At 36.7% G+C, this 13,912-nt stretch overlaps 1 protein-coding gene across 5 annotated transcripts in view; it reads left to right on the top strand.

The window, feature by feature from the left end:
• The window catches only part of DNAH3 (dynein axonemal heavy chain 3), a 195,390-nt gene that overhangs the window by 99,316 nt on the left and 82,162 nt on the right, over positions 1-13,912 (top strand). For all 5 annotated transcript variants that reach the window (XM_074208291.1, XM_074208288.1, XM_074208289.1 and 2 more), the window contains 6 exons: positions 125-239; positions 1,231-1,429; positions 4,003-4,111; positions 4,711-4,824; positions 5,410-5,586; positions 10,787-10,878. In XM_074208291.1, the coding sequence (XP_074064392.1) occupies positions 125-239; positions 1,231-1,429; positions 4,003-4,111; positions 4,711-4,824; positions 5,410-5,586; positions 10,787-10,878 (806 nt within the window). The remainder of the gene's footprint in view (positions 1-124; positions 240-1,230; positions 1,430-4,002; positions 4,112-4,710; positions 4,825-5,409; positions 5,587-10,786; positions 10,879-13,912) is intronic.

Raw genomic sequence — 13,912 nt, 5'->3', positions numbered from 1 at the left:
GTCACAAATAAATTCCCCTATCCCCTTTCTTCTAGTAGTCACTATTTCTTGGATCTCAGAGAAGAAATCCAAGAAAGTAAAAAAAAAAAGAATAAAAAGCTCTTCCCATATGTATCCCTCACAGGAATTTCTGGAAAAAAATAACAGGCAGATTGCAGATATTGTTGAACTGGTTCGGGGTAAATTAAGTAGTGGAGCTCGGTTGACACTGGGAGCCCTCACAGTCATTGATGTCCATGGTAAGTGTGGAAGTTTTTCCTAATTTGGCCAGTCATTGTGTATTCCCCCAAAGCTCAATAGGAGAGGCTCCTGTAGGTCACAAAATGAATTTCCATGGACCAAAAGAAGACCAGCTGCCTGAGGTTCTCTTCTAAAAGAGAGGAAGACATCTCCCTGGTAAAATGAGAACAATCTCTAGCCTTGTGTTTTGTGACTGTCTCCCCCCTACCTCTTTCTACAAAACAAATTCTTCTCCCTCCCCCAAAAAGGTCCTGCCCACAGGATTACTAGAACCTGAAACAAAACCCTAAACTGCCTACAAGAGTGACTCTCCTGGGTCCTGCTCTCCAGAGACAACTCAGGAAGGCAATGGCAACAAAAATTTATTAATTTATTATATTATTACTATTTGCCAGGCACAAAGAAAGGCCAAAAAAAAAAAAACCAAGTCCCTACCCTCATGAAATTCAATTTTATTGAGAGAGATGATATGCAAGTAACTGTGTACATACAAGATTTATACCTTGTAAATGGAAGGCATGAGAGGAGTGAGGCCTGGGGAAGGCCAGTTGCAGGAGGAAAGATTTGAGCCAAGTCTTAGAGGAAAGTAGGAAGCCAGGAAGCAAAGGTGAAGAGGGAGAGAATTCCAGTCATGTGGGAAAGTCAATGCAAAGATCTAGGCTCTAAAGATGGAGTTTTGTGTTTGAGGGACAATAAAAAGGGAATAATTACTGGATCATTAGAGTTTATGGACAGATAAGATGATTAGAAAAGTAAAAAAGATCCAGATTGTGAAAGGTTTTAAGAACCAAATAAGAAAATTTTATATTTAGTCCTGGAGGTAAGAGGGAATCAATGAAGTTAGGGTTCAGTGGTGCTGGGGTGGGTGGAGAGCAGAGAAAGAGAGAGAGGGGGGGAGAGAGAGAGAGAGTGAGAGAGAGAGAGAGAGAGAGAGAGAGAGAGAGAGAGAGAGAGAGAGAAACTGTTCATCCTTATGTTGTGTCTGGACAGCTCGTGATGTGGTTGCCAAATTAGCCCATGACAACGTTGGAGATCTGAATGACTTCCAGTGGATCTCTCAGCTTCGCTATACTTGGGAAAATGGAGAGGTGATTGTGAGAATGATCACTACAGAAGCTTTGTATGGCTATGAATACTTGGGGAATTCCTTAAGACTGGTGATTACACCTCTCACTGACCGATGTTACAGGTAAACTTGATTAATCCCTATGGCATAGTTTCACCTTTCAAAATGAGGTCAATACTTCCCACTTGCTACCACCTTCTGTGCTGTACATTGTTTCTGCAGAGGATTCTTCTAGAAAAGAATTTGAATAGTACAGGAATCTGACATGAGTCCAATGACTTGAGAGAATTCTATAGTTTGGTTCTGGGCATCACATTTTATGAAGGATATTGACATTGTTCAGTCCAACCAAGATGGTGAAGAGATTCAAAACCACATGCAACAATATTCAGATGAACTGATTGGAGGTGATCATCTTGGAGAAGAAAATAATTAGGGGGGACATGAGAGGTCAAGTATTTGTAGAGGACTAAGTAGACTTGTTTTGTTTAGTTTCAGGAGGCAGAATTAGGCAGTGAATGGAAATTGCAAAGATACAGGTTTCAGCTTGATGTAAAAAAAAAAAAATCTTCCAAACAATCAAAGCTTTCCAAAAGCAAAATGAGTGAAATCAGTAAGTAGTGAGTTCTCCATTACTGGAAGTCTGAAAGCAGAAGCTTTAAGTGGGGGATGTTTTAGAAGAGATTCCAGTTCAAGTTTGAGTAAGACCAAATGAGAAGAGTTTGACTTGCAATACTCCAAAGTGTGGCCTGAATGAGATTAAAATGTAATTGGAAACTATTTAACAAAATATTGATAAAAATATAGTAGAACATAGATATGTTAATATGTGATTTCTTAAGTTAATATGAGAAGGGAACCTTCTGTGTGGTTTAGTGGACCCATTTCTAGTTCAGTTTGATAACACTGGACCAGATAGATAGCCCCTGAAGTGCCTTCCAGGGCTGAGATTCTGTAGTTCTATGTGTTCTATGTAATTCTCTTTCACAAATTTCAGTTGGAAGCAACTTTACACTTAGAGACATCTAGTGAGGGGAAACATTGCTTTCTCCAAAGTCAGCTCAATATAATTTTGGATCATTTTGATTGGTTTTTTTTTTTTTTGTTTTCCCTTATGTCAAGCTTAAATCTTTTCTTTGCTACTTTCACCTACTGTTTTTAGTTCAGGTCTCTGAGACCAAGCAAAACAGGAGTATTCTCTCTTCCACATGACAGCCTTCAAATAATTAGAAGACAGTTATTGTCCTTTAACTTTTTTTTTTCTTTAAGATAACTGTTACCAATCCACAGAGCTTCATATTACATCATTTCAAGGCCTAGCCATTCTGGATTTACTTTTTCTGTTTGTCCTCCCTAAAATAAGGCATTCAAATTGGAACTGATATATTTAAGACTTCTCCAAACAGGACAAATACACTAGAGTTATCCCAGTCACCATGCTTCTCAATGCACTCTAAGGTTTCCTCCCTCTTCCAATGTGAGAAAACAAAAATGAACGCCAAGAGACTGTTGAGAGTTTGCCCACTCTTCCCAATCTACTGTTATAAAAGTTATTCTGATACAGAACATTTTAGAAAGCTGTTGCAACAGCACCTCTTGGTCCTGTTTTGTATCTTCTGTAAGTTTGTTAAGTCAACGCTCTTTGAGAAGAGACATTTTTTCATGGCAACAAAATATAATACTTGGTATATTAACCAATTCTAATTCCAAATCTGTGCAAAATGGAGAGGTATGCTAAGGATGCTGAGGAATATGGAATTTAAAGCTTGGAGAGGGACCTTAGAAATAAACTAGTCCAATTTCTCCATTTGCAAATAAAGAAACTGAGGCCCAAGGATGGTTGTGCCTAAGGTTATAAGGTGCATTTTAGGGAGACAGCTAAATAGTTTGTATGGATGGTACAACTTGTTTCCCTCCATAATAATATTTATCATTCCTGGGAATAGAAGAAAGGAAGAACTACATTGTACAGAGAAGAAACTGAGGCATAGAGAAATCATTTAATATAAGAAAGTTGAGACTAAGGCCAGGAGCATGTGATATCATTACCTTTGTTTTGAGATATGAGGTAGCTAGGTGGTACAATAACTAGATTTCATGCTAAAAGCCAAGAATATCCATTTTCAAATGCTATCTCAGATTTTATTGGCTATATGACTGGGCAAGTTAACTTCTTACAATTTATTTTCTAATTTGTAAAATAGCATCTACTTCATAGAGTTGTAGAGATTAAATGAGCTAGCAGACACTTTGTAATTTTTAAAGGCTATATAAGTGCTAGCTGCTATTATCATTATTTTTCTATAAGAAACTGGTTGGGTGCCCTTAATTTTGAAAAAGGATAGCCCAGCTCAACAACTGTTCTCCCAGTCAGCATCTACTTTCTGTCCCATCAGCACTTGTAATCAGCTGGAAGAAGGTTGTGTCCAAATTTGAACAGAATGTGGGGGGGGGGGGACAAAAGAGGGGATGTAATGATATACTCAAATAGTGATAAAAAACTAGGGAACTCTATTGATCCCAACATATAGGGAGTCATTTGTTCAAGTTCCTGATCTATAATATCTCTGGAAAAACTCATTATGTAGATTAGGGAAGATCTATTCTATGCACAACACCTTTCCTGGAAACTCTTCCCTGACTTGTATATTCTAGGACTCAGTGAATGACCTAGAATCTTGTTCTCTTCTCTTTAGGACTTTAATGGGAGCTTTGAAACTGAACCTTGGGGGTGCCCCAGAGGGCCCTGCTGGGACAGGCAAAACAGAAACTACCAAAGATTTGGCCAAGGCCTTGGCTAAGCAGGTAATAAAAACAATATAGACCTCAGACCCTAATGATCACTTCTGGCCCCTTTGAGGACCTCTGTATAAAAGAGAGATCATGAAATTCAAGTTAACAACAGGATTGGAAGGGGGATGGAGGTTGGAAATCATACACTGAATAGAAGGTTGAACCAGAAAGCATCATGCCAAAGGGGAAAGAGCACAGTGATACAGGGGCCAAAGTCCCAGGTTCAAATTTTTTTAAAATTTTGTTTAAGACAATGAGACTAAGTGACTTGCCTAAGGTCACATGGCTAGGTTATTATTGAGAGTCTGAGGTTGAATTTGAACTCAGTTCCTCCTGAATCCAGGGCCAGTGTTCTATTCATTTCGCCACCTAGCTGCCCCAATTCAAATTTTCTGAGGCTAATTACATGACTTTGAGCAAATCATTTGAACTTTCTGGGCCTCTATTACTTCATCTTTAAAATGAAGGCATTGGCCTAGATGACCTCTGAGATCCATTCCATCTCTAAGTTTTCCAAGTGTGATAGTCTAGCATTCCTGAGGCAGAATGAAGGGCCAAAATTGTCTTGGGAAGTGGTAACATTTATGTCAATGTTCTCCCCCTGCATTTAGTGTGTGGTCTTCAATTGCTCTGATGGTCTGGATTATAAAGCCATGGGAAAGTTCTTCAAGGGTTTGGCTCAAGCTGGAGCATGGGCCTGCTTCGATGAATTCAATAGGATTGAGGTAATTCTTGGTGCCAAGACATGGGAGTTCAGGAAAAAAAGGAAGGAGAAGTTAGAACATCTGAGTTCTATTACTAGAGAGTGCCGTATTTTTTTTAATCTATTCATTATAGCACTAAGGAGTAAGTATCTGATAAATATTTATTGATTTGATTTAATGTCAAAACAAAATTACCACTGAGGAAATCACACCAAATTCTCATTATATTTTCTCTTTCCCCCATATCATTAATGCATTCACACACTTATACAAAGTACTCATGCAGATACAAATAGTAACATGTACACAAATATAATCATACATACCTATTTACACACTTGGGCAAGTTTTAAATCCTATCATCCTATCACAGACTCATAAATTCTCTTATTCCCTACCAATAGCCAAGTCACCTTTCCACTTTTTCATTGAGAATTTGACAGCTTAATTTTGGCATTCTTTAATAAACTTGAGATTCAATGAATAATGTTTCTTAAGTGATTGACATGTTGCTATAATTATCTAAATACTCTTTCCTTGTTATATTGGGATGGGAGTGAAATGAGCAGTGGTCTCTGTAGCAAGTAGGCATTCTTCTTACCCTAGGTGGAAGTGCTATCTGTGGTGGCCCAACAGATCCTCAGCATTCAACAGGCTATCATTCGAAAGTTGAAGACTTTCATATTTGAAGGCACTGAGATTTCTCTGAATCCCACCTGTGCTGTATTCATTACCATGAATCCTGGATATGCCGGTCGGGCAGAGCTTCCTGATAATCTCAAGGTAAATGCTAAGTGGTATGGATTTGGGCATTCCAAAGACAAGTATCATTCATGAGATCATGTGGCATTATCAGACAATGACTGTAGATGTGGAGTTTAGAATATTTGATACTTGATATAAGCTACACAAAGTCCATTGTTTATTTTTTTGCTGCTTATGATTAAATCTGCCTGAGCAGGACTTAGAGCCTGGACTTAGGAGAAAGAAAACCAAAGTTCTTATCCCAGCTTTTCCTCTAATTAGCTGTGTGAAAGGTCTTTTTACCTAAAAAGAACAGTATTTCCAAATGTCCTACCTACTTCCCAAGGGTACCCTCTGAGAACCAAAAGAGATTATGGATGTGAAAATTCTTTGAGAAATGTAAATATAGTACAATTATAAATTGTAAAATATAATTTTCATATTTTGTAATTCCTATCATCCCTTAAATAATATTAACACCCTGAGCTGAATTGTTAGTATCTCTCAGAAGCCTCTGTAATTATTTTTTAATTCAATTTTATTTTATTTTCAAGTCCTCATTCTCTCCTTTCTTAACTACATACCCACATAAACACATGCACACATAAAAACAACCCTGCTACAAACATGTATAGTCAATAAAAGCAAATGTTTGCATTAACCAAGTTCTCCTTCCCCTCAAATATGCCTCAATCTGTACTCTGTCAGGAGATGGATAGCATATTTCATTAGGAGTCCTCTGGAATCATGGTTGGCCATTGGTTAATCAGAGTTCTGAAGTCTTTCTATTGTGTAGCTTTTTTTTTTAATGTTTTTGCAAGGTAATGGGGTTAAGTGGCTTGCCCAAGGCCACACAGCTAGGTAATTATTAAGTGTCTGAGGCTGGATTTGAACTCCGGTACTTCTGACTCCAGGGCCAGTACTCTATCCACTGCACTACCTAGTTGCCTCACTTTATTGTTTATCTTTGTAATATTGTTGTCAATGTATAATTTTTCCTCCTGCTCTACTCATTACTTCGCATCAGTTCATACAAATTTTTTAAGGTTTCTCTTAAACCATTTCCTTCATCATCACTTGCAACCCAATAGCATCCCATCACATTCATAAACTATAATTTGCTATCCATTCCCCAATAAACAGGCACCTCCTTGGTTTTCAGTTATTTGCCACCACAAAAAGAGCTGCTCCTATAACCCTATTTTAATTAATCGAATGGTAGGTAATTGAAAAGTCACAACAATTTACTTTTATGTAATATTTTACAGTTGTTTAAGTTTGTTTACAAGCATTTTATGATTTAAACTATGCCTTTGATAAATATGTAAATCTGTTTTGCATGATTGCACTTAGATCAAGTTGTTTACCTTCTCAGCAAAGGGAAAGAGGAAGATAGAGAATTTAGAACTCAAAGTTTTTTAAAATTTATATTAAAAATGGTCTTTAATGTAATTGGGAAAAATAAAATATTATTAAAAATTTGTCTCTCAAAGAAGGCAAAACGATTACCCCAAGGTCACCCAGTTAGTGGGATAGTAGTATTTGATATCCTGACTCCCAATCCAATGTTCTTTCCATCATACCATATTATTTTCTCCACTGTACATAAAGTTATTCTTACAACCACCACAAACTCCAGATTTTCCCCTTATAGCCTGATAGAATTTTTTTTTTCTCCATAGAATTGGATAGTTGGGTAACAGAAAAAGAAATATGCTAGGAGGCAAGAGACAGAGGTTCTAATACTTCTCTAACATTTAGTAACCATAATATCTCAGGCAAGTCACTGAGCCTCTTTGGGTCTCCGTTGCCTCATCTGGTAATAAATGGATGATAATCCCCAGGGGGGTTTCCCAGTATAGTCCAAGACACACAATAGCAACTTAATAAATGTTTAATAAATTGAGTATCAGCAGTCATTGATTCCAACTTGTTCCAGAAAGAAATCTTTCAATATAAGCCTCATTGTTAGGAGTTTTCCACCCTTTATATCAAGCCTAAATTGACCATTTTAAGAATTTCCAACTATTGCTTCTGTCTCTGTCCTCTGCTAATTAATCATTCATCCACCTAACAATTATTTGAAGATAATTTTTATGCTCCTCCACATTAATGCCACTACCTTTTTCCTTCTCCAAACTAAACATTCCCAGTTCCTTCAACTGAGCATCTTATGGCATGAACTCAAAGTCCTTCACTACCTCAGGTACCTTTCTCTGATTTCTCTCCAGTTCATTACCAACCTGGGACCAACTAAAGATAGTAAGTGAAGTGCTGAGATGATGATCTATATGAATCAATCAGCTCTACGCCTTCTTTTCCTTGTTGCAGTTTTTTGTAGCTTGATTTATCCAGATATAGAATAGTGAAAAAGTTATTAGATTTGTAGTCTTGGGGTGGGTATGGGGGAGCCAATAGTGGGTTAGAGGTAACCCAGCTGAATTCTCTCAACACCCCTCCCCAAATGACTTAAAAATATTTTAATGGAATAAAACAAACATTTTCATCTCATAGATAATTTTTTTAAAAAGATTATTCACTAAAATGCAAATCTATTATTATGTACAACTTGCTATTCCTTTTAAATATATAATAAAATTATCATGTAAATTTCTTATTTTTCTTCTTTCCTCCCTTCCCTAGAGATGGCTACCATTAGACATGAATATGCATGTACATGTAAATCATTCTATGCACACTTGTATTTATTGGTTCTTTCTTTGGATGCAGAAAGCATCTTCCTTTATAGGTTCTTTTTAGTTATTTTGAATGTTTATAATATAATAAAAATGACTTTCATTCAAAGTTGTTCTTAAAACAATATTGTTTTTATTGTTTACTATTTGTTTTGCTCTTCATTATTTCATGCAAGTCCAACCATGTTTTTTACAAACAACTTTAAAATAATGCCTCAAATCAAATTTGGAGGAGCAGAGCCAACAAAAAGTTGATTTTTTTGAGACCTAAAAAAACTTAAGATGTCAGCAGGAGACCATACAAGGAGGAAGCAGCAACAATAGTGGGAATTCTCAGCCTAGCAATAGTAAAGCAGTCAGACAATTGATCACAAAGTGAATACAGGAAACCCTTTGCTGGCACTACATACAGTTGCAACTACAAGACAACCACTGCCCATGGGTAGTGCTGGGTTGCTGTTCCACAGTGGAGAGGAGTGATAAGGGTGGGTCACAAGAGAGCAAGGGCCCTTAATGTAGTTCCAAGGCAAAGAGAAACATTAGCAATTGTGACTATAAGGGACCAGGAGCCCTTCCTGGGTAAAGATCAGAAGCATAGACCAGGAAAATAATGACCACAGCTCTCCAATGAAAAATTAAAAATGAAAATGTCAAAAACTTGCAGATTTCCAGAACTAATTATGAAAATGATAGCACAAAAAGGCCTGAAACTTGGGATGGTGCCTTTCCACCCTTGGGTGAGCAGAGCCCAAGTCTAACATAAAGTTCAAAGTTAAGAAATAGTCTGGGAAAATGAGCAAACAATAACAACACAAAAGAATTTGACCACACACAAAAAAAGACCATAGTGGCGATGAAAACCAAGAAATTAATTCAGAAGAAGACAACAATGGGAAATCATTTACCCTTAGAGAAAAATGCTATTTGAGGCCAAGCCCAACAAGAAATCCTGGGATAATAAAAGAAAGTGATAAGACTAGTAAGGAAAAATTGGGAAAAGAAAAAAGAGTGATACAAGAAAATTACGAAAAGACTTTTAATGAAGGACAGGTTAAAAAGAAAAAAAGATAATGGAAGGGAAACATAATAATCTTAGCTGTGTGTGAATGGCATGAACTCACCCCAAAACAGTTAAAATAAAGTGCTGGAGCAGAATGTATTAAGCTTCAGCAAAACTAAAAAGAAGCAAAGGTAGCAATCATTATCTCAGATAAAGCAAAAGAAAAAAGAGACCTAATTAAAATAAATAAGGGGAAACAAAAAGGAATCATAGATGATGAAGTAATATAAAAAATTTGCAGCAAGTTTATCTAATAAAGACCTCATTTCTCAAATATTGAGTATAGGATTGAGACAAATTTCTAAAAATAGTCATTCCTCAACTGAAAATGGTCAATGGATATAGAAGAAGAAATCAAAGCTATCTATAGTCATACAAAAGTGCTATAAATTCCTATTGATTAAAGAAATGAAAAATTACAACAATTCTAAATTACCATTTCACCCCTCTTAGAAATGAGAAATACTGGAGGGGATGAGTGAAAAAATCAGTATGATAATGTATTGTTCATGGAGTAACCAACTCTCATTCTAAAGAACAATTTGGATCTAGATCCAAAGGTTATAAAACTCTGCATATTCTTTGATCAGCAATACCACTTTTAGATCTGTATTCCAATGAGATAAAAATAAAAAGGAAAGGACCTGTGTAGAAAAATATTTATAGCAATTCTTTCCAGAGAACTGGAAATCAAATTGATGCTTATCAATTGGGGAATTGCTGAACAAGTTGTCCTTATGATTATGATAGAATATTATTGTACTAGGGGAGATGACCAAGGGGGTGGCTTCAGAAAAAGATGGCAAGACCTATATGAACTGCTGGAAAGTGTAGTGAGAACTGAGAGATAATTATGCACAGTAACAGCAATGTTGTAATGAGGATCATCTGTGAAAGGCTTAACTATATTGATCAATGCAATAATCCCAGAGAATTCTAAAGGACTCATAATGTGACACTAGGCAAGTCACTTAGTTTGCTTCAGTTTCCTCATTTGTAAAGTTAGCTGGAAAAAAAGTAATGGCAAACCACTCAATTATCTTTGTCACAAAGAGGCATGACTGAATAACAACTAAGTTCAATTCCCATATCTACTATATCCTCCCATATCTACTATATCCTTTATATCTCTTTGGCCAAGTAACTTAGATTTGTCAAGTCTTGGTTCCCTCATCTGTAAAATGGAAATAATACAACTCAAATTACCTACTTCACATAGTTGGTATAAGTATCAAATGAGATAGCATTTGTGTAAAAGCCCTGATTGTCAAAAGTCTTTCCACACTGACTTAGGGGACTCCAGGGAGGAACCAGTGCTACCAAAATAAACTGATACCAGTTTTCTTTCCAATATGCCATGATACTGTTTTATAGGAACATAAGCCTTTATTATTTTTCTTTTACTTTAACAATATAGACATGGCCTTTAGGTATATATATTTCTGCTATGTACTGATTAGTTGGTTTTTTTTTCTTTTCCTAGGCCTTATTCAGAACAGTTGCCATGATGGTACCTGATTATGCATTAATTGGGGAAATTTCCCTGTATTCCATGGGGTTTCTGGATTCCCGCAGGTAAGCTGCTTTGAATTTTTCATTTTCTGATAGATTCTGAAAGGTCCTTAATGACCTGCAAAGTTTCCTATGAGTTTAGAGTTCAGGGTTTAGCCTCGATCATCTAGGCAGGTAAGAAAATTGGGATCATATAATCAAACATAGTTAGAATGGGCCTCAGAGTTTATTTAGTCTGATTCCAAGAGAGTAAGATAATTATGCACAGTAACAGCAATGTTGTAATGAGGATCATCTGTGAAAGACTTAACTATATTGATCAATGTGATAATCCAGGAGAATTCTAAAGGACTCATAATATGATACTAGGCAAGTCACTTAGTTTGCCTCAGTTTCCTCATTTGTAAAGTTAGCTGGAAAAAGTAAGTCTGAATTCACACAGGTACTCTCAGAAGTAGAATTTGAATCCCAGTCCTTTGATTCTATAATGAATGCTCAACCATATTGAATCTTTGCCCATATTTAAAATATCTGGAGAAACTTAGAGGTGAATCTATAGCTTTGAACTTTTTTTTGGATTGTTGTTTTTTTATGGAGCTAACTATGGGGATGAAAGCCTGGAAGCAAACTTCATTAACATTATGTTCTAAAAAGTTGTGCCCTAGAAGACTTTCTTTGGCACATGGGTGGTTTTGATTAAATGGAAGTGTGATATAGCAGCCAACAAGACCAATTCAATCTTAGGCTATAATTACAAGAAGTCTAGCAGGCAATCACAGTTGTGCCCTAGAAGACTTTCTTTGGCACTTGGGTAGTTTTGATTAAATGGAAGTGTGATATGGCAGCCAACAAGACCAATTCAATCTTAGTCTATAATTACAAGAAGTCTAGCATTCAGGGATAAGGTAAGGCCAAACCCACTGATCAATTCATATCAAGTATATTGATCAGTTCTGAGTGCCATATCTTAGGAAGCATATTGGTAAGATGTAGAGCATCCAGTGGAGGGCAATCAGCATGGGGAGGGGCTTCAAGTTCACGCCACATAAAAATCAATGAGCCTAGAGAAAAGTTGTCTGCAGGAATTTTAAGGACTATTATGTAGAAGAGGGATTCATCTTGTTCTGTTTGTCTCCAGAAAGCAGAAAAAAGAAAAATGGAGTGAAGATGTAGAGAGGCAGACTTAAGCTCTATATAAGGAAAAACTTCCTAAGAATTAGAGAATTCCAAAAATTGAATAAGATCATGATGCAGGGAATAATTGAAGGCAAAAGGGGAAGGGGATAGCAGAAGATGAGATAAGATAGTGTCATGGAAGCCATGAATATAAACTTGGACAGACTGCAGGAGATAAGGGAAGATAGTGGTATGCCATGGTCCAGGAGATGGGAACTGAACAACTAACTAAATAACAAAAAAATAGGATGGGCTTCTTAGGAGAGTAATGAATTCTCTTTCACTGAGGAAGAGAGAAATATTGAATTATTGGATATATAGTAGAGGGAATTATTCACATATAAATTGGATTAGAAGGTCTCTTCCAAGGTCTCTTCTAAATTCTTAGATTCTATGAAAAATTACACCTGACTGTTAATCATTACTAAAGAATACAATTATATTACCAGAAGTCTCATAATTCATAATTGGCAGGCAATTAAGAGGCACAGAGGATAGAGAACCAGACCTAGAGTCAGGAACACCTAGATTCAACTCTACCTCAGACACTTAACCAGTGGACAAGTCACTTAACCTATGTTTGCCTCAGGGTTGTGAGGATCAAATAAGGTAATAATTGTGAAGCTCTTAACATAGTGCCTGACTCAGTTTTATATAAATGTTAACTATTATAATAATTAAGGGTAGCTAGATGGCACAATGAGTAAGAGCTGTAGCCCTGAAGTCAGGAGGACCTGAGTTCAAGTCTGGCTTCAGACACTTGACCCTTATTAGCTGTGTGACTTGGGCAAATCACTTATAACCCTCATTACCTTGCATCCAGGGTCATCTCCAGTCATCCTGATCCATATCTGGTCCCTGGACCCAGATGGCTCTGGAGGAGAAAGTGAGGCTGGTGACTTAGCATAGCACCCTCTCACTGAAATCCAATTGATGTTCTTTTCATGGCATCACCCCCATCCCCGAACTCATGATCTTCTTCAAGAATGAAAGAAAAGGGGCAGCTAGGTGGCATAGTGGATAAAGCACTGGCCTTGGAGTAAGGAGTACCTGGGTTCAAATCCAGTCTCAGACACTTAATAATTACCTAGCTGTGTGGCCTTGGGCAAGCCACTTAACCCTATTTGCCTTGCAAAAACCTAAAAAAAAGAATGAAAGAAAAACATCATCATCATCACCATTATTATTATTATTAAATTCTGTGAAAAATATCTGAGTGCTAATCAGTATCCTAAAACATTATCAGTAATATTATAGTTCATTCATAATAATGTATCATTTGACAAGTAGTTAGGTGGTAAAATGGATAAAGCACTGGATCTGGAGTAAAAAAGACCTAGAATCAAATATGTCCTCAGACAATTACTAGCTATGTGACCTAATTTTTGCCTCAGGTCCAACAGCTGTAAAATGGGCTTAATAACAGCATCTATCTCCTACAGTTACTGTAAGAATCAAATGAGTTAATATTTGTAAAGCACTTTTCCAACTTTAAAAAGCTAAATAAATTCTAACTAACTATTACTATTTGGGAGAATCTAAGTATATGAGTGTGCTGAAGAACTCTAGTTGTTGAACTAAACCAGATGCTTCAGATATCACTCTAGGAGTGAACTTTCAAATGATTTGACTCATCCTTTGGATTGCCAAGGGAAGCTGGCTGACAGATAGAGAGGAGAAAAGTCTTATGATGCCTATTTGTCTAAAGAATAGAATCTTTGAGTTGAAAGGGTCCCCAGAGGCCATTTAGTCTACTGAAGCATGTCTCTACAATATTCAAGACTAGTGGAGAGCATAACACAATGTTCCAATACGGCACTCTGCTTAAAAGCTTCCAGACAGAACCAGAGAACTCATTATTCCACAAATCAGTCATTCCACAAGAAGCCTGAAATCTAAACCAGTGGTTTACACACTTTTT

This window comes from Macrotis lagotis, chromosome X (genome assembly GCF_037893015.1).
Source record: "Macrotis lagotis isolate mMagLag1 chromosome X, bilby.v1.9.chrom.fasta, whole genome shotgun sequence".
Classification (NCBI taxonomy): Eukaryota; Metazoa; Chordata; class Mammalia; order Peramelemorphia; family Peramelidae; genus Macrotis; species Macrotis lagotis.
This window is presented reverse-complemented; position numbering and strand designations above follow the sequence as displayed.